Here is a 24,043-nt window from a genome sequence, read left to right as displayed (position 1 = left end):
GCCTCTGTTCACATTCCTGGGCAGAGGTGTCACCTCCCCCTCCCCCTCCTGGCTCAGGTGACAGGCTCTCAGGTCTCCCATCCCCAGGGCACATTCCCAGGTCAACACTCCCCCCTCCCTGCTGAGTCACGTCGTCACATCTCTCCCCCCTTTGAGACTGAACGGAGCGGGGTCACTCTGACCAGTGACCTGGGGAAGTTCGGGGCCCCCTCTCCGGGACAGCGCATCCGCTATCAGGTTGGCACTTCCCTTCACGTGGACCACGTCCATGTCGTAATCCTGCAGGAGCAGGCTCCATCTCAGGAGTTTGGCGTTGGCTCCTTTCATCTGGTGCAGCCAGGTCAGGGGAGAGTGGTCGGTGTAGACGGTGAAGTGTCGCCCGAAGAGATAGGGCTCTAGTTTCTTGAGGGCCCACACCATGGCCAGGCACTCCTTCTCGATGGCCGCATAGTGTTGCTCCCGGGGTAGCAACTTCTTGCTCAGGTACACGATGGGGTGTCTCTCCCCCTTTTCATCCTCCTGCATTAACACCGCCCCCAGTCCCGTGTCTGAGGCGTCGGTGAACACCACAAAGGGCTTGTCAAAGTCTGGGTTTGCCAGAACTGGGCCACTGACCAGAGCCTTCTTCAGCGCCCGGAAAGCCACCTGGCACTGCTCGGTCCAGACCACCTTGTCTGGCTTCCCCTTCTTGCATAGCTCCGTGATGGGGGTGGCGATGGCGCTAAAGTGGGGCACAAATCTTCGGTAGTATCCTGCCATCCCAATAAAGGCTTGGACCTGCTTTTTGGTGTGGGGAGCGGGCCAGTCTCTGATCACCTCCACCTTGGCTGGTTCCGGCTTTAGGCGGCCGCTCCCCACCCGATGGCCCAGGTAAGATACTTCCGCCATCCCCACCTTGCACTTCTCCGCTTTTACAGTCAGCCCAGCCCCCTGGAGTCGGTCCAGCACTTGTCTAACCTGGTACACGTGGTCCTCCCAGGTCTGGCTAAAGACACAGATGTCATCAATATACGCCACGGCAAAACTCTCCATCCCCCTCAGGAGCTGGTCCACCAGGCGCTGGAAGGTGGCCGGTGCTCCTTTGAGGCTGAAAGGCAGGGTCAGGAACTCATAGAGCCCCAGAGGGGTGATAAAGGCCGATTTCAGTCGGGCATCTGCATCCAGCGGCACTTGACAGTAGCCCTTTGTAAGGTCCATGGTGGTAAGGTACCGAGCTCCTCCCAGCTTGTCTAGGAGCTCGTCCGGCCTGGGCATGGGGTAGGCATCAGATACAGTGATGGCATTGAGCTTCCGATAGTCCACACAGAACCGGACCGACCCGTCCTTTTTGGGGACCAGCACCACCGGCGAGGCCCAAGGGCTGGCCGATGGCTGGATCACCCCCAAAGCCAGCATGTCCCGGACCTCTCTTTCCAGGTCCTGAGCAGTTTTCCCTGTGACTCGGAAGGGGGAGCATCTTATCGGCGGGTGCGACCCTGTCTGCACCCGGTGGACAGTCAGATTAGTGCGTCCAGGCTGGTTGGAAAACAGCTGTCGGTACGGATGCAGCACCCCCCTGACCTCAGCTTGCTGGGCAGCGGTTAGCTGATCCGAGAGGGGAATTCTTTCCAGGGGGAAACCAGCTCTGGTCCCAGGGAATAGATCTACTAAAGGGTCATCTCCCTGCTCTTCCCACTGTCCACACACGGCCAACACCACATTCCCCCTGGCATAATATGGCTTCATCATATTCACATGGTACACCCGGCGGTGGTGCGCCCGGTTTGACAGCTCCACCACATAGTTTACCACATTGAGCTGCTTGACGACCTTGAAAGGGCCCTCCCAGGCGGCCTGTAGTTTGTTCTTTCTCACTGGGATGAGAACCATCATCTGATCCCCGGTGGCGTAGGCACGGGCCCGTGCCGTGCGGTCATACCAGACCTTCTGCTTCCTCTGGGCTCTGGCCAGATTCTCCCTGGCCAGGCCCATGAGTTCAGCCAGTCTCTCTCGGAAGATCAGGACATACTCCACCACTGTCTCTCCATCGGGAGTGGCCTTCCCCTCCCACTCGTCTCTCATCAGGTCCAGGGGGCCCCTCACCCTCCTGCCATATAACAGTTCGAAAGGCGAAAATCCGGTAGACTCCTGGGGCACCTCCCTGTACGCGAACAGCAGGTGAGGTAAGTACTTGTCCCAGTCCTGCGGGTGCTGGTTCATAAAGGTTTTCAGCATCATCTTTAGCGTCCCGTTGAACCTCTCCACCAGCCCATTGGACTGGGGGTGATAAGCTGAGGCCCAGTCGTGCCGGACCCCACATTTCTCCCACCAGCACCGGAGCAGGGCCGACATGAAGTTGGAGCCTTGGTCTGTCAAGACTTCCTTGGGGAACCCCACTCGGCTGAAAATGGTCAGGAGCGCATCGGCCACGGTGTCTGCTTCAATGGAAGCTAAGGGCACTGCCTCGGGGTAGCGGGTGGCAAAATCTACCACCACCAGAATGTATTTCTTCCCCGACCGGGTCGTCTTGCTGAGAGGCCCCACGATGTCCATGGCCACCTTCTGGAAAGGCTCCTCTATGATGGGCAAAGGTCTCAAAGCCGCTTTCCCCTTGTCCCGGGCCTTCCCCACCCTCTGACAGGGGTCACAGGATCGGCAATACTGCCGGACCGTGGTAAAGACCCCGGGCCAGTAAAAGTTCTGTAGCAACCTCTGCCGGGTGCGCCGGATTCCCTGGTGCCCTGCGAGGGGGATGTCATGGGCCAGGGACAGGAGCCTGCGGCGATACTTCTGGGGGACCACCAGCTGCCTCCTGATCCCACAGGACTCTACTTCCCTTGTGGGAGCCCATTCTCGGTACAGGAACCCCTTCTCCCACAGGAACCTCTCCTGGCAGCCTCTCCTCATGGTCCGTACCACACTGAGGTCGGCCAGGTCCCGGAGCTTCCGCAAGGAGGGATCTTTCCTCAACTCGGCCTGGAACTCAGCGGCTGGGGAAGGGATGGGGCCCGGTTCCCTCTCGCTGGCCAGGTCCGAGGCCTCCGCCTCTCTGAGCCGTGCCCCTCGGCCCTCCCTCCCCACCAGGGTAGGGTCCTGCGCCTCCGGTGTGATACCCTCCCCGAGGTCAGGGCGCAGTGCCCCTCGCCGGCTCTGGCTACGGGTCACAACCAGGGCAGCCTGGGGTGTGCTTGGCCAGTCCTCTAGGTCTCCCCCCCATCAAAACTTCAGTGGGCAAATGGTGGTGTACCCCCACATCCTTGCGGCCCTCCTTGGCCCCCCATTTCAGGTGTACCCTTGCCACGGGCACCTTAAATGGGGTCCCGCCCACCCCTGTCAGGGTCAGATAGGTGTTGGGCACCACCCGATCTGGGGCCACCACCTCGGGCCGGGCCAGCGTCACCTCCACGCCCGTATCCCAGTATCCATTGACCTTCCTCCCATCCACCTCCAGGGGAACAAGGCACTCTCTCCGGAGGGACAGCCCCGCGCCCACCCTGTAAACCGAGCACCCTGAGTCCAGAGCCTCCAGCCCTCTGGTGAAGCTGGCCTGGGGTACTCTTCCCTCCGGGGCAGGTGGTAAACTGGTAGGCCCCCTTTCCTGGGTCGTCTGCCCCTCATCCAGCTGAGTCCCTACCCAGTTAACCCTGGGTAGGTTGGGTCTGCTCAGTTTGTCCCTGAGCCCGGGGCACTGGGACCGTACGTGGCCTCTCTGGCCACAGTGATAGCAGCTCAGGTCACGTTGGTCCCCTCGAGCGGGTCGGAGGGGCCCGACGCCAGGCGTTCCCCGTGGGAGGGGGTTCTCCCTATTTCCCCGCTGGGAGGCCCCCTGGTGACTCTCTCTCTGCATCGGGGGGGGCCTGTTCTTTTGGGACTCCTCCCGGCTACCCCCTGACCGACTGTTCACAAACTCGTCGGCCAGCTGCCCTGCGTGCTGGGGGTTCTCGAGCTTTTTGTCCACCAACCACAGCCTCAGGTCGGACGGGCACTGATCATACAGCTGCTCCAGTACGATTAGGTCCAGCAGGTCCTCTTTAGCTCGGGCCCCAGCTGTCCACTTGCGGGCATACCCCTGCATCCGGTTGACCAGTTGTAGGTAGGTGACCTCAGGCGTTTTACGCTGACTCCGGAACCTTCTCCGGTACATCTCGGGGGTCAGCCCAAACTCACGGAGCAGGGCCTGCTTGAACAGTTCATAGTCCCCTGCCTCTGCCCCTGTCATTCGGCTGTACACCTCCACGGCTTTGGGGTCCAGTAAGGGGGTGAGAAACTGGAGCCTGTCTGCAGGGTCAACCCTGTGCAGCTCACAGGCATTCTCAAAGGCCGTCAGGAAGCTATCTATGTCCTCCCCCTCCTTCCGCTGGGCCAGGAAGCACTTATCAAAGTTCCTTGCAGTCTTGGGTCCCCCCGCACTCACCGCAGCCGCAGCCGGGGCCCCACTGCTCCTCAGCCTGGCCAGCTCCAGTTCATGCTGTCTTTGTTTCTCCTTCTCCTGACGCTCCCTCTCCTTCTCCTCCTGCTCATGTTGACGTTGTTTCTCCTTCTCCTCCTGCTCATGTTGACGTTGTTTTTCATGATCCTCCAGCTCCCTCATTTTCATCTCCCTCTCCCATTCCAGCCGCCTCCGCTCCAGGGATGGGGAGCTCCGCCGGGAGGATCCCCTGCTGGGTGCCGGGGTCAGGGTGCCCTCGGTATTCGCTGGGCTTCCCCCAACCCCTCCCCCGGACATAGGTAGGAAGGGTCTCGGGATGTCCTCAGCAGCAGTCTGACCCCTCCCAGCCCGGTCAGGCCCCAGGGCCCACGCTGCGTCTGCCGGGCGGCTTCCCTCAGGGACAGGGATCGGGTCATCCAAGCGATCCCTCTCCTCCAGCTGGGCAATCAGCTGTTCCTTGGTGGACCTCCCGATGCGCAGCCCCCTCTGCCTGCACAGCTCCACCAGGTCGCTCTTCAGGCGTTTAGCGTACATCTCCCTGCTGGCCCCTCGCAGGCCGGGCAGCTTCCCACGGTTTCCAGGAAAAGCCCCTCGTGTGCCAGTCCTTCTCGAGGTCACCACCTCTTTGCCAGGGTCGAGCTGCAGATTCCTCCGCCCCTGGGACCGCTCGCTGCAATCCCCCGGGGGACCCTGTTACTGCAAAAGTCTTTCTCTCTGGTCACACATTCCCAGGGGTTAACCGCCCCCCGAAACCGTCTCTCTCTGAATCTTCAGCACGCCTGGTCCCCGTCAATTCCCCTTCGTTTTACTGCTCCCCAGTCACTTACTGCAGGAAGCGCCGTTCACGGGGTGCAGTAGATCCCACCGCTGCCACCAGTTGTCACGGAGTGTGGGGGAGTCCAGGCCCTGCACCCCTCTTCCTGGGATCCACTGAGACTCTCAGCCAGCCAGTAAAACAGAAGGTTTATTGGACAACAGGAACACAGTCCAAAAACAGAGCTTGTGGGTACAACCAGGACCCCTCAATCACGTCCTTCTGGGGGAGCAGGGAGCTTAGACCCCAGCCCTGGGGTTCCCTGTGTTCCTCTCCCCAGCCCCAAACTGAAACTAAACTCACCCAGCAGGTTCCCTGCTGCAGCCTCCGTCCACATTCCTGGGCAGAGGTGTCACCTCCCCCTCCCCCTCCTGGCTCAGGTGACAGGTTCTCAGGTCTCCCATCCCCAGGGCACATTCCCAGGTCAACACTCCCCCCTCCCTGCTGAGTCACATCGTCACACCGTGACCGGCTGCTACACACACCCCTGCCAGCGCTCGCCCGGCCACGACACCCCAGCCTGCCCCTGCCTGACGCACCCGGCCCCACTGGCACTGCCAGACACTGAATCGCGGCCGTCTACACACCGGCCCGGCCCCACAGCCTGCCTCCCCACGCCTGTTCCCCAAAGACGGGCTCCATTACGGGTGTCAGCGGCCCAGGGTGCTCCCTAGGGAGGCGAGTACCAGGGTGAGAGGAAGGGAGGGACTCGGGCGTCTCTGGGACGTCGCTGTCCGACAGACGTGCGGAGAGGGGCGAGGCGGGTGGGTTTGGGGTCCGTGGCGACACCTTCCAGCTTCGGAGCACCGACTCCACCTGGGAACGTCCCCAGAGACCTGGGAGGCAACAAACTGACATTCCAACCAGGTGGGACCAGGCTGAGCACCGGCACGGCCCCGTGGCGAGTAACGGGCTGGGAGACACAGCAAACTCCCCAGCCTGGCCACGCACCCCCCAGCCAGGGCCCAGCGCCTGGCGGGGAAGGGACAGGAGCAAAGGGAGCTGTGTTGTGAGCCACGTTATCACCTCCGCCAGGGCGGGGATCAGCACACGGGCCTGGCTGCGCTGCTCTCCTGCGGGGCAGCCGCGGGGCCTGACGCAGGGCTCTGGCAGTGGGCACATGGAGGCCAAGTTTGTAAAGGAGAATAATCCCCCCAAGACAGACCCCTCCCAGCCAGTCAGTACCCCCAAGCCAGATTCTCCCTTCTCCTCTATAACTTGCCAGTCACCCCAGGACTGGTCCCTCTCTTTCCCTGTGGTTTATGGACTGTCCTGCCGCTCTCCCCCCACCGCCGAACAGCTGTGAGGCTAGAGAACGTAAGAATCAAAGAAGGGCCACACCAGGTCAGACCAATGGTCCATCGAGCCCGGCAGGCCCAGCGGCCAGTGCCAGGTGCTTCCGAGGGAATGAACAGAACAGGGCCATTATCACGGGATCATTCGCTGTCATCCCCTCCCAGCTTCTGGCAGTCAGAGGTTTAGGGACACCCAGAACAGCAGGTTGTGTCCCTGCCCATCCTGGCTAATAGCCATTGATGGATCTATCCTCCCTGAACATATCTCATTCTTTTTGGAACCTCCTCCCCCAGCCAGCCCAGAGGTGAGATCAGGTGTATCCCCCGACCCCCAGCCAGGCCCGAGGCGAGATCAAATCCGGCAGCAGACCTGCTGCCTTGCCCCAGCCTGCTCGGCATTCATCCAAGCCCTTACCTGGGATATCTGACTCCGGATCCTTCCAGCGAGGTGCGGCGCAGGGAGTCTTCCAGCCCTCGAGAAGTGCTGGGGGTCGGAAGCCCTAAAGGTGAGCCCTGGCCTGCGGGAGGCTCCAGGGCGTCCTCTCGGCAAACCCCATCTGCCGCGGGAGCCTGGGGGACGAAGGAGCTCGCTGTCACCGTGCACGTCCCAGGTCCCACGCGCTGCACCTGTGCGGCTGCCTCGTGCACCACCGCCAGGCACCCGGCAGGAGCTTCCACTGCGGGGCACGCAGAGCCCACGGGGCCAAACCGCCCGGCACCGCCCGCGCTCCGGGGAGCAGCTGCAGCTTTGTGCAGTGGGGCTCGTGACGGGTTGTGTGTCCACAGCACAGCCACGGGGGGGCCAGGGGGAGACGGGGGCAGAGAGAGCGGGGGAGCCACGGGACACCTGCTCGGGGATGGTGCTTGGACCGGACCTCCCCCCCCCCTCACCTTCACACCCCTCCCCCCCGCACACCCCTACCCCCTCACGCACACAGCCCTCACACCCCTACCCCCTCACACATCCCCACACCCCTACCCCCCACACCCCTCACCTTCACACCCCTACCCCCCACACACCCCTACCCCCTCACACACACCCCACACACCCCTACCCCCCACACTGCTACCCCTTCACACAAACACGCCTCACACTCACACCCCCACACCCCTCACACTCACACCTCTACCCCCCACACCCCTACCCCCATACACCCTTCACACCCCTACCCCCTCACACACAGACCCCTCACACCCCTAGCCCCCACCCCCCTACCCCCTCACACACACCCCACACACCTCTACCCCCCTCACACATCCCCACACACCTTTACCCCTCCACACCCCTCACACCCCTACCCCCCTCACACACACCCCACACAACCCTACCCCCACACCCCTACCCCCTCACGTACACACGCCTCACACTCACACCCCTACCTCCCACACTCCTCACACTCACACCTCACACCCCTACCTCCCACACTCCTCACACTCACACCTCTACCCCTCACACACACACCCCTCACCTTCACACCCCTACTCCCCACACCCCTCACACCCCTACCCCTCCACACACACACCTCACACTCACACCCCTCACATCCCTGCCCCCTCACACACAGACCCCTCACCTTCACATCCCTCGCCTTCACACCCCTAGCCCCACACACACCCATTACACCCCTACCCCCTCCACACACACACACTGCTACCCCCACCCCTACCCCCCCACACCCCTCACCTTCACACTCCTACCCCCTCACACACTCACCCTCACACTCCTACACCCACATACCCCTACTCCCCTCATACTCACACCCCTCACCTTCACACCCCCACTCCCCACACACCCCTACCTCCCCCACACACAACCCTCACACCCCCTACCCCCCCACAACCCTACTCCCTCACACTCACACCCCTCACCTTCACACCCCTACCCCCTCACACACACCCCTACCTCCCTCACACTCCTACCCCCCCACACCCCTCACACTCACACCCCTACCTCCTCACACACTCCTACCTTCACACCCTTACCCCCTCACACCCCACCCCCTCACACACACATCCCTACCCCCTCACACACACAGACCCTTCATCCTCACGCCCCTACCCCCACACTCCTACCCCCTCACACACACCCTTACCCCCCTCACCATCACACCCCTCACCCTCACACCCCTCACCCTCACACCCGTACCCCCTCACACACACACACCCTCATTCTCACTCCCCTACCCCCCCACCTGTCACCCTCACACCCTACCTCCCCTCACTCACACCCCCCCCCACACACACCCCTCACTCCTACCACCCCCCAATATATTTTAATTCCATGGGACTCTTGGCACGACCAGCCCCACAGGAGACCCCAGAGGGCAACCAAGCGACAGCCCCTCAGGTCTCTGCCAGAGATGGGTCCGACCCGCCCAGAACGGGGCGACTGGCTGGGGTGGGCTGTGGGGCCCTGGGCCTGTGGCCGGCAGAGTCTATTCCTGATCCCGTGACCGGCTGCTACACACACCCCTGCCAGCGCTCGCCCGGCCACGACACCCCAGCCAGCCCCTGCCTGACGCACCCGGCCCCACTGGCACTGCCAGACACTGAATCGCGGCCGTCTACACACCGGCCCGGCCCCACAACCGCAGCCCCACTGCCCCGCTCCAAAGACATCACCCCGCTGCGCTGCCTGAGGCAGACACAGCCACTGCCCCCCACAGTCAGAGAGCCGGAAAGGAATCGTGGTGAGAAAAGCAGAGTGGGGGGCAGGGACTGGAAAGAGCCAGGGGGCCCCGAAGGCTCTGAGGACCCAGGGGCGCCCAGCTCCTGCGTAGCCCCATGCTCAGTGCACTGGGGCAGGTCACCTCTCCACTTAGAGTGGAGACAGCGCAGCCTGGTGCTGGGAGCACAGGCCTGGGAGACAGGAGCGCTCCCGGAGTCCTGGCATGGCTCCGACAAGCCCATGCATCACCGCGCCCATCTGTGCCATGGCGCCAGCCCTGTGGGAGAGCTGTGGGCCCTTGGCAGGGACAGGGCTGCACTCAGCCGACCCACCGGCATGGTGGCATGTGTTTACCTTGATCAGCGGACGTTCCGCGTCCTCCTCGGCACCCTCAGGGAAGGCCCCTAGGAACATGTGAGAAGCAGCCAGGCCGTAGAGTTTCGGTACCAGTGGGCCAAGGAGACAGGCCTCCAGAATCACGTCTGCATCAAAGGAATCGGTGTGGGGGATCTGCGTGGAAAGGCAGGGAGGGAGCCATCAGCCAGCTCTGCCTTCGCCACGGGCACCAGCTGAAATCTGCCTGCAGCACCAGGCTGCATGGTGAGGTACTCAGCCTGGAGGGGGCCCGGGCGGCCACCCACGCCCTGTGCTCTCCACGCCCCACACGTCGGCTTGGCACTGCCTCGAGGCGCTCATTGCGGAGCGCGCCACCCCCTGCAAGCGGGCCTCATGCACCACACACTCAGCTTCCCCATGGAGGGTGTTTCGAATACCTCCAGCTGAGCACAATGGGGCCAGCTCCCCAGCGAGCCTTGTGCTCCCGACACACAGACTCTGTAAAGTGCAAGCTGGCCTGCATGTTGTGGGCTCGCACCAGAGCATCTCTTTCTCCCCCCTCCCTGGGGGGGCAGTCACCGTCACGACACAGCCATCGGTTTCAGTCCCAAGTAACTATGCTTAGTACAAACGGCCACACTGGGTCAGACCAATGGCCAGGCAGCCCCGTTTCCAGTCTTCCAACAGTGGTGGGGGCCAGAGGCTTCAGAGGGAATGAACAGAACAGGGAATCATCAAGTGATCCATCCCCTGTCGCCCATTCCCAGCTTCTGGCAATCAGAGGTTTAGGGACACCCAGACCGTGGGGTTGCATCCCTGACCATCTTGGTCAACAGACATTGGTCCTCCACGAATTTATCTATTTTTTTTTAACCCAGTTATAGTTTTGGGCTTCACAATGTCCCCTGACAATGAGTTCCACAGGTTGACTGTGTGTTGTGTGAAGAAATACTTCCTTGGTTTGTTTTAAACCTGCTGCCTTTTAATTTCATCGGATGATCCCTGTTTTGTATGTTATGAGAAGGGGTTAATAACACTTCCTTATTCATCTTCTCCACCCCAGTCATGATTTTACAGACCTGTATCATATCCCCCCTTAGTCGTCTCTTTTCCAAGCTGAAAAGTCCCAGTCTTTAATCTTTCTGCATATGGAATCTGTTTCATACCCCTAATCATTTTTGTTGCCCTTTTCTGAACCTTTTCCAGTTCTCGTATATCTTTTTTGAGATGGGGTGAACAGATCTGCATACAGCATTCAAGATGTGGGCGTACCAGGGATTTATATAGTACCATTATGATATATTCTGTCTTATTATCTGACTCTTTCCTAATGGTTCCTAACATTCTTTCCACTTGTTTACCTGTTGCTGCACACTAAGTGGATGTTTTCAGAGAACTCTCCACAATGACTCCAAGATCTTTCTTGATTGGGAACAGCTAATTTAGACCCCATCATTGTATATGTATAGTTGGGATGATGCTTTTCAATGTGCATTACTTTGCATTTATCAACACTGAATTTCATCTGCCATTTGGTTGCCCAGTCACCCAGTTTTGTGAGATCCCTTTGTAGCTCTTTGCAGTCTGCCTGGGACCTAACTATCTTGAGTGCTTTTATATCATCTGCAAATTTTGCCACCTCACTGTTTATCCCTTTTTTCAGATCACTTATGAATATGCTAAATAGGACTGGGCCAAGTACAGGTCCCTGGGGGACACCACTATTTACCTCTCTTCATTCTGAAAACTGACCATTTATTCCTACTCTTTGTTTCGTGTCTTTTAACCAGCTGCTGATCCATGAGAGGACCTTCCCTCTTATCCCATGAGAGCTTACTTTGCTGAAGAGCTGGATCACCCTCATCCACATGCTTGTTGACCCCCTTAAAAAATTCTAGTAGATTGGGGAGGCAGGATTTCCCTTTACAAAAAACATGTTGACTCTTCCCCAACAAATCGTGTTCATGTGTGTGTCTGATAATTCTGTTCGTGACTATAGTTTCAACCAATTTGCCTACTACTCAAGTTTGGCTCACTGGCCTGTAATTGCTGGGATCGCCTCTGGAGCCTTTTTTAAAAATTGGCATCACATTAACTATGCTCCAGTCATCTGGTTCAAAAGCTGATTTAAATGAGAGGTTATATACCACAGTTAATAGTTCTGCAATTTCACACTTGAGTGCTTTCAGAACTCTTGGGTGATACCATCTGGTCCTGGTGACTTATTCCTGTTTAGTTTATCAATTTGTTCCCAAAATCTCCTCCACTGACACCTCAATCTGGGACAGTTTCTCAGATTTAACACCTAAAAGGAATGGCTCAAATGTGGGAATCTCCCTCACATCCTCAGCTGTGAAGACCGATGCAAAGAATTCGTGTAGCTTCTCTGCAATGGCCTTATCCCCCTTGAGTGCTCCTTTGGCACCTCGATCGTCCAGTGGCCCCACTGGCTGTTTGGCAGCTTCCTGCTTCTGATGTTGTTAAAAAAAACCTGCTATTAGTTTTTTGTCTTTTGTTAGTTGCTCTTCACATTCTTTTTTGGCCGGCCTAAGTAGCCTTCACACTTAACTTGCCAGGGTTCATGCGCCTTTTTATCTTCCCCGCTGGGATTTGACTTCCAACTTTTAAAGGATGCCTTTTTGCCTCTACTCTGTTGTTTAGCCACGGTGGCACTTTTTTGGTTTTTATTCATACTTTTTTAAGTAGGGGGATACATTTAATTTGAGCCTTTATTATGTTGTTTTTTTAAAACGTTTCTATGCAGCTTGCAGGGATTTCACTTTTGGGACCGTGCCTTTTAATTTCTGTTTTACTCGCTTCCTCATTTTTTTGTAGTTCTCTTTTCTGAAACTAAATGCTACCATGGTGGGCTGCTGTGGTGTTTCCCCTCCCCCCACCCCCCAGGGATGTTAAATTTAATTACATTATGGTCACTATCACCAAGTAGTTCAGCTGTAGTCATCTTTTGGACCAGATCCTGTGCTCCACAAGAGCGGCCTCTCCCCTTGTGGGTTCCTGGGCTAGCTGCTCCAAGGAGCAGCCATTTCATGTGTCTAGAAACTTTATCTCAGCATCCTGTCCTGAGGTCGCATTTCCCAAGTCAGTATGGGGACAGTTGAAATCCCTCATTATTATTGAGTTTTCTATTTTTATAGCCTCTCTAATCTCCCTGAGCATTTCATAGTCACTCTCACCAACCTGGTCAGGTGGTCAGTAATAGATCCCTACAGCTACGTTCTTATTATTCAAGCATGGAATTACTATCCATAGAGATTCTATAGTACTGTTAGATTCATTTAAGATTTTTACTAACTTGACTCCATGCTTTCTTTCACATATAGTGCCTCTCCCATAAGAACGGCCAGACTGGGTCAGACCAAAGGTCCATCCAGCCCAGTATCCTGTCTACCGACAGTGGCCAATGCCAGGTGCCCCAGAGGGAGCGAACAGAACAAGTAATGATCAAGTGATCTCTCTCCTGCCATCCATCTCCACCCTCTGACAAACAGAGGCTAGGGACACCATTCCTTCCCCATCCTGGCTAACAGCCATTAATGGACTTAACCTCCATGAATTTATCCAGTTCTCTTTTAAACCCTGTTATAGTCCTAGCCTTCACAACCTCCTCAGGCAAGGAGTTCCACAGGTTGAATGTGTGCTGAGTGAAGAAGAACTTCCTTTTATTTGGTTTAAACCTGCTGCCCACTAATTTCATTTGGTGGCCCCTAGTTCTTATATTATGGGAACAAGTAAATAACTTTTCCCTATTCACTTTCTCCACACCACTCATGATTTTATAGACCACTATCATATCCCCCCTTCGCCTCCTCTTTTCCAACCTGAAAAGTCCTAGCCTCTTTAATCTCTCCTCATATGGGACCCGTTCCAACCCCCTCATCATTTTAGTTGCCCTTTTCTGAACTTTTCTAATGCCAGTATATCTTTTTTGAGATGAGGGGACCACATCTGTATACACTATTCAAGATGTGGGCGTATCATGGATTTATATAAGGGCAATAAGATATTCTCTGTCTTATTCTCTATCCCTTTTTTAATTATTCCTAACATCCCATTTGCTTTTTTGACTGCTGCTGCACACTGCATGGACGTATTCAGAGAACTATCCACGATGACTCCAAGATCTTTCTCCCGATTAGTTGTAGCTAAATTAGCTCCCATCATATTGTATGTATAGTTGGGGTTATTTTTTCCAATGTGCATTATTTTACATTTATCCACATTAAATTTCATTTGCCATTTTGTTGCCCAATCACTTAGTTTTGTGAGATCTTTCTGAAGTTCTTCACAGTCTGCTTTGGCCTTAACTATCTTGAGCAGTTTAGTATCGTCTGCAAACCTTGCCACCTCACTGTTTACCCCCTTCTCCAGATCATTTATGAATAAGTTGAATAGGATTGGTCCTCGGACTGACCCTTGGGGAACACCACTAGTTACCCCTCTCCATTCTGAAATTTTACCATTTATTCCTACACTTTGTTCCCTGTCTTTTAACCAGTTCTCAATCTATGAAAGGTTTTTCCCTCTTATCCCATGACAACTTAATTTATGTAAGAGCCTTTGGTGAGGGACCTTGTCAAAGGCTTTCTGGAAATCTAAGTACACTATGTCCACTGGATCTCCCTTGTCCACATGTTTGTTGACCCCTCAAAAGAACTTGAATAGATTAGTAAGACATGATTTCCCTTTGCAGAAACCATGTTGACTTTTGCGCAACAATTCATGTTCTTCTATGTGTTTGACAATTTTATTCTTTTCTGTTGTTTCAACTAATTTGCCCAGTACTGATGTTAGACTTACCGGTCTGTCATTGCTGGGATCACCCCTAGAGTCCTTCTTAAATATTGGCGTGACATTAGCTATCTTCCAGTCATTGGGTACAGAAGCTAATTTAAAGGACAGGTTACAAACCATAGTTAATAGTTCTGCAATTTCACATTTGAGTTCTTTCGGAACTCTTGGGTGAATGCCATCTGGTCCTGGTGACTTGTTACTGTTAAGTTTCTCAATTAATTCCAAAACCTCCTCTAACGACACTTCAATCTGTGACAATTCCTCAGATTTGTCACCTACAAAAGACAGCTCAGGTTTGGGAATCTCCTTCACATCCTCAGCCATGAAGACTGAAGCAAAGAATTCATTTAGTTTCTCTGCGATGACTTTATCGTCTTTAAGTGCTCCTTTTGTATCTCGATCGTCCAGGGGCCCCACTGGTTGTTTAGCAGGCTTCCTGCTTCTGATGTACTTAAAAAACATTTTGTTATTACTGGGACGAAGTGGGACTGTTCTTAATGTTTCCTCTGAATACTGTAGGGGTGCCTCAGTTTCCCCTAGGCATTTCTTAAGTCTCTAGGGGGTGGGATAAGAGGGTGTAATTGTTGCAGAGCAAAGGGCCAGGGTACATAAATGGCCGATACTCTGTCTCCTGGCAGATGATGGCCTGGGCCCTTCCCCACTGCAAGGTGAGAGCTAAAGGGTTGGAGAACAAAGAAATCAGGTGCCCTTTTGGCCTGGAAAAGGGACAAAGCCCAGAGGAGGGGGGGCTGGGGAGAGTTTCGGTTTGGAGCTGGCTGGGGATGAGAAGTGAAGGGCAGATGGGATTGTCTGGCTCATTGCTCCCCAAAATGGACCCGGCTGAGGGGTCCTGTTCTCTGTACCTACAAGGTCTGTGTTAGACCGTGTTCCTGTTGTCTAATAAACCTCTGTTTTACTGGCTGGCTGAGAGTCACGTCTGACTGCGGAGTTGGGGTGCAGGACCCTCTGGCTTCCCCAGGACCCCACCTGGGTGGACTCGCTGTGGGAAGCACACGGAGGGGCAAGGGATGCTTAATGCTTCGAGGTCAGCCCCAGGAAGGTGGAAGCTGTGTGAGCTTCTTGCCCTGAAGACAGGCTGCTCACAGAACGGAGACTTCCCCAGAGTCCGGCCTGGCTTCGTAGGGAGCAGTTCCAGAGCATCGCCCGGGGACTCCGTGACAATTACCTTTTGAGTTTTTGGCTAGCTGTTCTTCCAACTCCTTTTTGGCTTTTCTTATTACATTTTCACATTTAATTTGGCAGTGTTTATGCTCCTTTCTATTTACCTCACTAGGATTTGACTTCCACTTTTTAAAATATGCCTTTTTATCTCTCACTGCTTCTTTTACATGGTTGTTAAGCCACGGTGGCTCTTTTTTAGTTCTTTTACTCTGTTTTTTAATTTGGGGTATTCATTTAAGTTGAGCCTCTATTATGGTGTCTTTGAAAAGTGTCCAAGCAGTCATTTAAAGTATCGAGAAATTTTGTCTCTGCATTTCGTCCTGAGGTGACATGTACCCAGTCACTATGGAGATAACTGAAATCCCCCACTACTATTGAGTTCTTTATTTCAATAGCCTCTCTAAGCTCCCTTAGCGTTTCATCGTCACTGTCACTGTCCTGGTCAGGTGGTCGATAATAGATCCCTACTGTTATATTCTTATTAGAGCCTGGAATTACTATCCATGGAGATTCTATGGAACATGTGGATTCATTTAAGATTTTTATTTCGTTTGATTCTAAACTTTCTTTCACATATAGTGCCCCACCAGCACAACCGACTGTCATTCCTGTATAATTTATACCCTGCTATTACCGCGTCCCATTGATTATACGTGTTCCACCAAGTTTCTGCCAGGCCTTGTTTAATACAAGGCACTCAGGTTCACCCATCTTAGTATTTAGTCTTCTTGCATTTGTATACAAGCACTTATTACATCTGTCACTTTTGAGTTGTCTGCCTTCATGTGATGGAATTGAATGGGCCTTTTTTTCATTTGACTGTTTCTCTTCAATTCCTCCCTGTACTTTATCAAGTTCCATCCTCTCCTCTTTACTAGGCCAAAGAGTATCCCCTTTAATAAATCCTCCCCTAAGGAATGTCTGTCCAAACCATGTGCTCCTCTGCACCTGTCAGCTTTCCCTCCGCTCTTAGTTTAAAAATGCCTCTGACCTTTTGAATTTTCTTGCTAGCAGTCTGGTTCCGGTTTGGTTTAGGTGGAGTCCATCCTTCCTATACAGACTCCTTCTTTCCTAAAAGGTTCCCCAGTTCCTAATAACACTAAACCCCACCGCCCTACACCATCCTCTCATCCATGCACTGAGACCCCACAGTTCTGTTGAACTGGCCCTGTGCGTGGATCTGGAAGCATTTCAGAGAATGTTACCAGGGAGATTCCAGAGTTTAATCTCTTGCCTACATTTGGCCTCCAGGACCTCTCTCCCACCTTCCCCTATGTCACTGGTACCTACATGTACCACGGGCTCCTCCCCAGCATTGCACATAAGTCTGAGCGACCTGCAATCTTTGCACCCAGCAGGCAAGTCACCATGTGGTTCTCCCGGTCACCACAAGCCCAGCTCTCTTTATTTCTAATGACTGATTTCCCCATTGCTATTCCCGGTCTCTTCCTACTACTTGGGATTACCTCCCCTGGACAGGTCTCCTCAGTGCAAGAGGACACCATGACATCATCTGGAAGGAGGGTCCCACCTATGGGGTAGTTCCTGCCCCCAAGCTGTTGCTATGTCTGTCTCAGAGCCCCCCAGCCAGCCCTTTCCTAGGCAGAGCTCCTGCTAATCCCAGAACACAGAGCACGTCTGGCCGGGCCCCATGATCCACTGCCAGCCCCCTCCCCATCCACACCGTCACCTGGATCCTCGGTGGCTGCCTGTAGACAAGATGCATGTAGCGTTCAAAGGCCTCGTCCTGCAGCTTCTTGTGCAGCCTGGGCTTCCTGGCGGCGGAGAGCTTCCCCTGCTGAATGAGGAGCAGATCCTGGTCCCTCGCGGCCAGCTGGGCACAGGCCTGCAACGTTCAAAGGGGCCCTGGCTCACAGTCGTTCCAGGCAGGCTGAGAAGCCCAATGACTGTCTGGGGAAGTGGCAGGGCTTGGGAAGCGGGTCTGCAGCTGCCAGGCAGCCACTGGCATGCAGCAGAGCCCACCCACGACAGCAGCCATTGTGGTGGGGGGCTGGGAACAGCAGACGGCTGCCCAGATCCGGGGGCTGTGCAGGGACTGGAGGGCCAGAGGCTGCACATGGGCCAGAGGTGCCTGTGGCTCAGGGCTTGGTGCCAGCCCTTTCCCACGGTCTGAGGTCAGGACCCACACTGGGGGCCTGGTGTCCAGTGTCTGGTGCCTGGATTTCGTGCCCCTGCAGGCCCAGGGGCCGTCCATGTCCTTACTGACTAACAGGGGCCACCTCCCAGCCTCGCCCCCGCATCCCTGCTCGAGCAAGCTCCGACAGGGCAGAATCTTTGGCCCAGTGGGATTGGTGCTTTGGCCTATCACTCAAGTGCTCTAGACCAGCGCTGGGGGAGGCAGGGCCAGCAGCTTGCCGTCCCACCATCAGGCGTCACCTCCTCCTTCTCCTGGCGCACCCAAGAGTAGTCCTCATCCTTCTTGAGCTTCCAGGGGAGCAGCGGCACGCACAGCCTGCAGAGAGGGACACGCCTGTCAAGAGCCAGGCTCATGGCCCCCAGGCCATCCACCGGCCTTTGCCCGCCACAGCCAGGGCGGCAACCCCCGACACGTGGCCCTAAATCCTCACAGAAGCAAGAGACGGCTCATCGGGTGCAAACTAGCACCAGCGTCCCCCCGGGATCTCAGAACACCCCCACTCACCGCACGTCCCCTCCCCTGCCTGAGCGCACCTGGGGCAGCAGACCCTGGGCTGCCCCTCCCCTCGCTCTCAGGGCGACAGCAGCCTGCCTGGGGCTGCACTCCGCAGGGGTGGGAGGGGCTGCCCGAGCCAAGAGACATGACCCAGGGCCGCCGGTGGGCCGCCCAGCGTTGCCCCAACGAGGGCCACGCGGGTCAGGAACGTCGGGTGTGGGGGGGTGGGCCTGTCTGTGTGTCCGTCTGTCTGTCCCCATGTGTGTCTGGCCATCCATCTGTCCCTACTTGTGGGTATGTCCATCTGTCTGTCTGTCCCCACGTGTATGTGTCCCCACGTCCGCCTGTCACCACATGAGTGTGTGGGGTGTGCCCACAGTTGCTTTTGGGTGAGGACTCCCCCCATGTATCTCGCTGGTGCCCCCCCATTACACTGCTCTTAGGCAGATCTGCAGCCACTGCCCTCGACCCCTCCCCACACCCAGCTCTGAGGCTGTGCGTTCTGCATCCACAGAGAATCCCTCGGTCCAGGCGGAAAACTTCTCTTCCTCCTGAGGACACTGGGGATGAGGGATGGAGCTTGCAGAGCTCACAACATGGAGCACAGCAGGGGAGAGTGTTGGGGGGTCCTCCAGCCATGGCGGAGAGGGTGCACTCACGGTGGGGAGGTTCTCCGGCCATGGCGGTGTGGGTGCACCCGGGGGGGTGGGAGGTTCTCCAGCCACGGCAAAGCGGGTGCACCGGGGGGGGGAGGGGAGGTCCTCCAGCCATGGCGGCGTGGGTGTACCCGGGGCGGGGAGGTTCTCTGGCCATGGCAGAGGGGGTGCACCCAGGGAGTGGGGGGAAAGTCCTCTGGCCATGGCAGGGTGGGTGCAGCCGGGGGGGGAGGTTCTCTGGTCATGGCAGAGGGGTCGCACCCAGGGAGTGTAGGGAAAGTCCTCCGGCCATGGTGGTGTGGGTGCAGCCGGGGGGGGGGAGGTTCTCTGGTCATGGCAGAGGGGTCGCACCCAGGGAGTGGGGGGAAAGTCCTCTGGCCATGGCAGTGTGGGTGCAGCCGGGGGGGAGGTTCTCTGGTCATGGCAGAGGGGTCGCACCCAGGGAGTGGGGGGAAAGTCCTCTGGCCATGGCAGTGTGGGTGCAGCCGGGGGGGAGGTTCTCTGGTCATGGCAGAGGGGTCGCACCCAGGGAGTGGGGGGAAAGTCTTCTGGCCATGGCGGTGTGGAACCGTGTATTTGGCAGGAGCTTGGAGCACCCGGCCTGACCGTGGGGCAGACCCCTGGCTGGGCTCACTTGACAGAGAGGGAACGAGGGTCCAGGAGCAACCGTTGTCTGGCGTCCTTGTTAAGGGGCCGCAGTGAGCCCTCGCTGATGGGAAAAGGAGCGTCCTGCACGGGGTCTAGGAGGCTCATGCACAGCAGCTGCAGGAGAAAGAGGCCCTGAGTCTAGCCAGCTGCGGAGGGGCAGGGGCTCCTAGGGGAGGGCAGCACACATGGCATTGATGGAAGAGAACTGGTCCCCCCACGTCATCCACTCAGTGTCTAACTGCATCTCCGGGGACCCCCAGTTACTGCAGTCCCAGCCTCTCCCAGCAGGGGGTGCTGTGGGGAGCGGGGCAGGAGCTGGCTGGGCGGAGCTCCTGTCTACTCCAGCCCCAGCCTCTCCCAGCAGGGGGCGCTGTGAGGAGTGGGGCAGGAGCTGGCTGGGGGGGAAGCTCCTGTCTACTCCAGCCCCAGCTTCTCCCAGCAGGGGGCACTGTGAGGAGTGGGGCAGGGCACTGTCTATGGGGGGCGCTCCCGGCTACTCCAGCCCCAGCTTCTCCCAGCAGGGGGCACTGTGAGGAGTGGGGCAGGGCACTGTCTATGGGGGGCGCTCCCGGCTACTCCAGACCCGGCCTCTCCCAGCAGACTGTGTCCGAGTGTTGGGGGGTCCTCCAGCCATGGTGGAGAGGGTGCACTCACGGTGGGGAGGTTCTCCGGCCATGGCGGTGTGGGTGCACCCGGGGGGGTGGGAGGTTCTCCAGCCACAGCAAAGCAGGTGCACCGGGGGGAGGGGAGGTCCTCCAGCCATGGCGGCGTGGTTGCTAGGTACAGGGCTAGTCCGGGCAGACATTGTGCACAGAGTAGGCCCCTGGGGCAGGTATCCCTGAGCAGCCTGGTTCGTGTGTACCTGTGACAGGGCCCTGCCCAGCCCGTGCTGCCCTGCCCCCAGCGCTGGGCCCAAGCTCGGTCCGTACCTTGGTGAGATACAGCCTGGGCAGGAACTTGCTGTGATGTATGCGGTGCAGATGCTGCTCCACGCCCAGCAGCAGGTCCCCGCACTCGTTCCCAAAGGCCAGGCTCTCCGGGATCGTGTTCAGCTTGAGGTGCCTGAGGAGAGAGGCGAGAGGTCGCGTGGCGGGGGAGCGTCGATCGGCACAGCCCCCCGCAGCAGCAGAGCGGCGTACAGCAGAGAGGCTAACAGAGGGAGTTTGCCTGGGATCTGTCTGAGAGGAGGTACGCTAAGGGCTGCCCTAGGGAGGCTGTGTTGGTGAGTATCTGAGCATCTGTTGTGGGGACAGTTTGACCGTGTGCTTGATTGGTGGTTTGAAAAGAGTGAATTGGGAGCGCTTTGTTCCAGGTGAGCCCTGAGTGGGCCTGACTGTTCTAAAAAGCCAGTCAGCTGCGAACCCGCTGAGCAGCGACCAGCAGAGCGGCTAACAGAGGGAGTTTGCCTGGGGAGAGCCCACTGAGGCTTACATCTGGCCGGCTTTTCAGTGTAGTTACTACAACTCCTGAGGCAGCTCGTAGAAGGAAGGTAATATGGATGCTGAGCGTTCAACTGTTGTGACCTGAACTGGAGGTGCCATGTTTGTCTTTCTTCCACAGGACAGAAGCGACTTTGTCTGTACAAAGTGCAAGCTGGTCTCCATATTGGAAGAGAAGGTTCAAGGTCTGGAGAAACAGGTATCGACCCTGCTTTGCATAAGAGAAACTGAAGATTTCTTGGACAGACGTCAGGATATGCTTCTACGGGCACAATGTTCTGAAGATTCAGAGCAGGCTGCGCAGCGGAGACAGGAGGATGGTGAAGAAATTTGGCAGCATGTGACCTCCAGAAGAAGAAAGGGGAGCGTCCAAGGACCAGCAACACAGATACAGGTAAGCAAGCATTTTCATGTTCTCTCCACAGATACTAATGCGGAGAGTGGACCAGATGATACGTCTGAGGGAAGGGAGCAGAAGGAGACTCCGCCGATTGGAAGGCATGAGATGCACTGTCCTAGGGTTGGGGGTTCCACGGCTGAGCCGGCCAAGGCTCTCGATTGCACATGGCTGGGAGCCCAGGACCACAGGGGCAGGTAATTTCCATGCCCTGAACAGCCCGAGGCTGGTACAAGTTTGCCAGGTCCCAGAGTGACCTATCAGTCGGCGGGGCTGGGCCTGTGCCCCTCCGGCAGTGAGAGTCGGGGACACCAGAGACGGACGCTGCATTTTCTGTCTTTGCTGCTCATCATTCCCCTCGCGTGTTTGTCTGGTTTTGTCTTTCTGGAATTGGGATCAGCCTTTAGCAGCAGCCCCTGCCCCTCCCAGCTCTTTTCCCTTCCCCTAGGACAGTTCTTACCATCTTAACCCCAGCTAAGGGGCTGCCTGGCCAGGGGGTTTCCCAGGGAAAGGGCCCCAGGGGTGCTGTTAACATACCAGCCCTACGGAACCCCTGAGGTTTCCAGCGCTCGCCCCGATGTGACGACTTCCCTGTGCAGGGTGAAGGGACATTTCTTGGGGCGTCTGCCACGGGACCGAGCTGGCTCAGCTCCCTGGATCCCAGACCTTGTTTAACACTGTGCAGCTCCAGTCAGTGACAGGAGCAGGTTAACACCGGAGGCCCACAGACACCAGACCCCCAGGGCCGTGAGACCCACGCAAAGCCCCCACAGCGACAGCGGTATGGGCAGGATCTGGGCAGGGTCCCTGACAGGCCGTGCTGGCTGGCCTGGCAGGAGCGTCTTGGGACTGTTCTTAATGTTTCCTCTGAATATTGGGGGGGTGCCTCAGTTTCCCCTATGCAATTCTTAAGTATCTAGGGGGTGGGGTAAGGGTGTATGATCATTGCAGAGCCCTAGAGGGCAGGTGTGTGCAGGGGTCTGGACACAGAGAATGGCCTACACCCTGTTTCCTGGCAACTGATGGCCTGGGCCCTTCCCCCCTGCAAGGTGAGAGCTAAAGGGTTGGAGAACAAAGGAATCCGGTGACCTCCTGGCCCAGGAAAGGAACAAAGCCCAGGGGAGGAGGGTCTGGAGGGAGTTTCAGTTTGGGGCTGGCTGGGACATGGAGTGAAGGGCAGATGTGGTTGTCTGGCTCACTGCCCCCCCAAAATGGACCCAGCTGAGGGGTCCCGTTCTCTGCACCTGCAAGCTCTGTTTTAGACCATGTTCCTGTCGTTTAATAAACCTCTGTTTTACTGGCTGGCTGAGAGTCACGTCTGACTGCGAAGTTGGGGTGCAGGACTCTCTGGCTTCCCCAGGAGCCCCGCCTGAGCGGAGTCGCTGTGGGAAGCGCACGGAGAGGCAGAGGAGGCTGAATGCTCCGAGGTCAGACCCAGGAAGGTGGAAGCTGTGTGAGCTTTGTGTCCTGAAGACAGTCTGCTCCCAGAGAGGAGACTTCCCCAGAGTCCTGACTGGCTTCACGGGGAGCAGTTCCAGAGCATCGCCCAGGGACTCTGTGACAACTGGTGTCAGTGGTGGGATGTACTGCACCCCGTGGACGGCGCTTCCTGCAGTAAGTGACTGGGAAGCAGTAAAACGAAGGGGGATTGACGGTGACCAGGCGTGCTGAAGATTCGGAGAGAGACGGTTTCAGGGGGTGGTTAACCCCTGGGAGTGTGTGACCAGCGAGAAGGACTTTTGCAGTAACAGGGTTCCCCTGGGGATTGCAGCGAGCGGTTCCAGGGGCGGACAAGTCTGCAGCTCGACCCTGGCAAAGAGGTGGTGACCTCGAGAAGGGCTGGCATACTAGGGGTTCTCCCTGGAAACAGTGGGGAGCTGAGAGCACACAGGCCTGTGAGTCCACAACAACCTGGGAAGAGCGGAGTGATGGCCTGTCACCGTCTCCTTAAGAAGGACATTGTAACCCTGTGCAGAAAGGAAGGGTTGAGCATTGGAAAGTTCACCAAAGCAGAGTTAATCGTGCAGCTGGAGGAGGATGACCGCTCTAAGGAACAGATTCCTGACCCCAACTGGGGCTACAGCAGGATCTGGGAGCAGCTGGAGTGGTAGCCAGGCAGCGCCAGGACTCCTGTCCCTGACCAGACGAGGGTCTTCACGATCGGGTTCCCCATCGGGGAATCGGAGATGGATGGTTTGGAGCTGAGTCCGAGAGAGCAAGAGGACTGTGAGAGACAGCGAGAGCCCGAGAAAGAGCTGCAGAAGCAGCAGCAGCATGAAATGGCAGTGGTGGGGCGGAGAGGCCTAGGGGACCTCCCCGGGGTGAGTGGGGATAGACCCCAGGGTGCCAGTTCCACAGGGAACCTCGAGACTAAATTGCTGCCCCTAGTTAAGGGGGGGGATGTGGATGCCCACCTCACTGCCTTTGAGCAGACTGGAGATTTGAACCAGGGGGACCCTGCGGAAAAGCCCCGGTGTCTAGCTCCCTTGCTGGGTCCCAAGGCCATAGACTCCGTCAGCCAGATGGGTGGGGAGGTGGACAGGCTCCCACTCCTGACCCCAACCTATATGTCTGTGTGGAGTTTCCTGGGGCCAGGCCCCTCGAACCCCCAGTGGGAGCGGAAGGTGATGGTCAATGGCGAGACGTTCCTGGGGTGGCAAGATCCTGAGACAGAGAGAACTGTTGTCAGGCCCTGGGTGGTGCAGCCTCTGATGCTGAGGGTCTGTGTGAGCTGT

General features: G+C 56.9%; 1 protein-coding gene across 1 annotated transcript in view; it reads right to left on the bottom strand.

Moving 5' to 3' along the window:
- WDR97 (WD repeat domain 97) overlaps window positions 1-24,043 on the bottom strand; it is a 74,039-nt gene that overhangs the window by 36,547 nt on the left and 13,449 nt on the right. The window contains exons 8-14 of the mRNA XM_078851919.1: window positions 20,402-20,534; window positions 19,459-19,586; window positions 17,913-17,988; window positions 17,206-17,361; window positions 9,540-9,695; window positions 6,947-7,087; window positions 5,909-6,038 (exon numbers count right to left, since the gene is read on the bottom strand). Coding sequence (XP_078708045.1) covers window positions 5,909-6,038; window positions 6,947-7,087; window positions 9,540-9,695; window positions 17,206-17,361; window positions 17,913-17,988; window positions 19,459-19,586; window positions 20,402-20,534 — 920 coding nt within the window. The remainder of the gene's footprint in view (window positions 1-5,908; window positions 6,039-6,946; window positions 7,088-9,539; window positions 9,696-17,205; window positions 17,362-17,912; window positions 17,989-19,458; window positions 19,587-20,401; window positions 20,535-24,043) is intronic.

The sequence above is a fragment of the Lepidochelys kempii genome, chromosome 2, assembly GCF_965140285.1.
Source record: "Lepidochelys kempii isolate rLepKem1 chromosome 2, rLepKem1.hap1, whole genome shotgun sequence".
NCBI lineage: Eukaryota > Metazoa > Chordata > Testudines > Cheloniidae > Lepidochelys > Lepidochelys kempii.
Note: the sequence above shows the minus strand (reverse complement) of the source record. Positions and strands in the feature narration are given on the sequence as shown.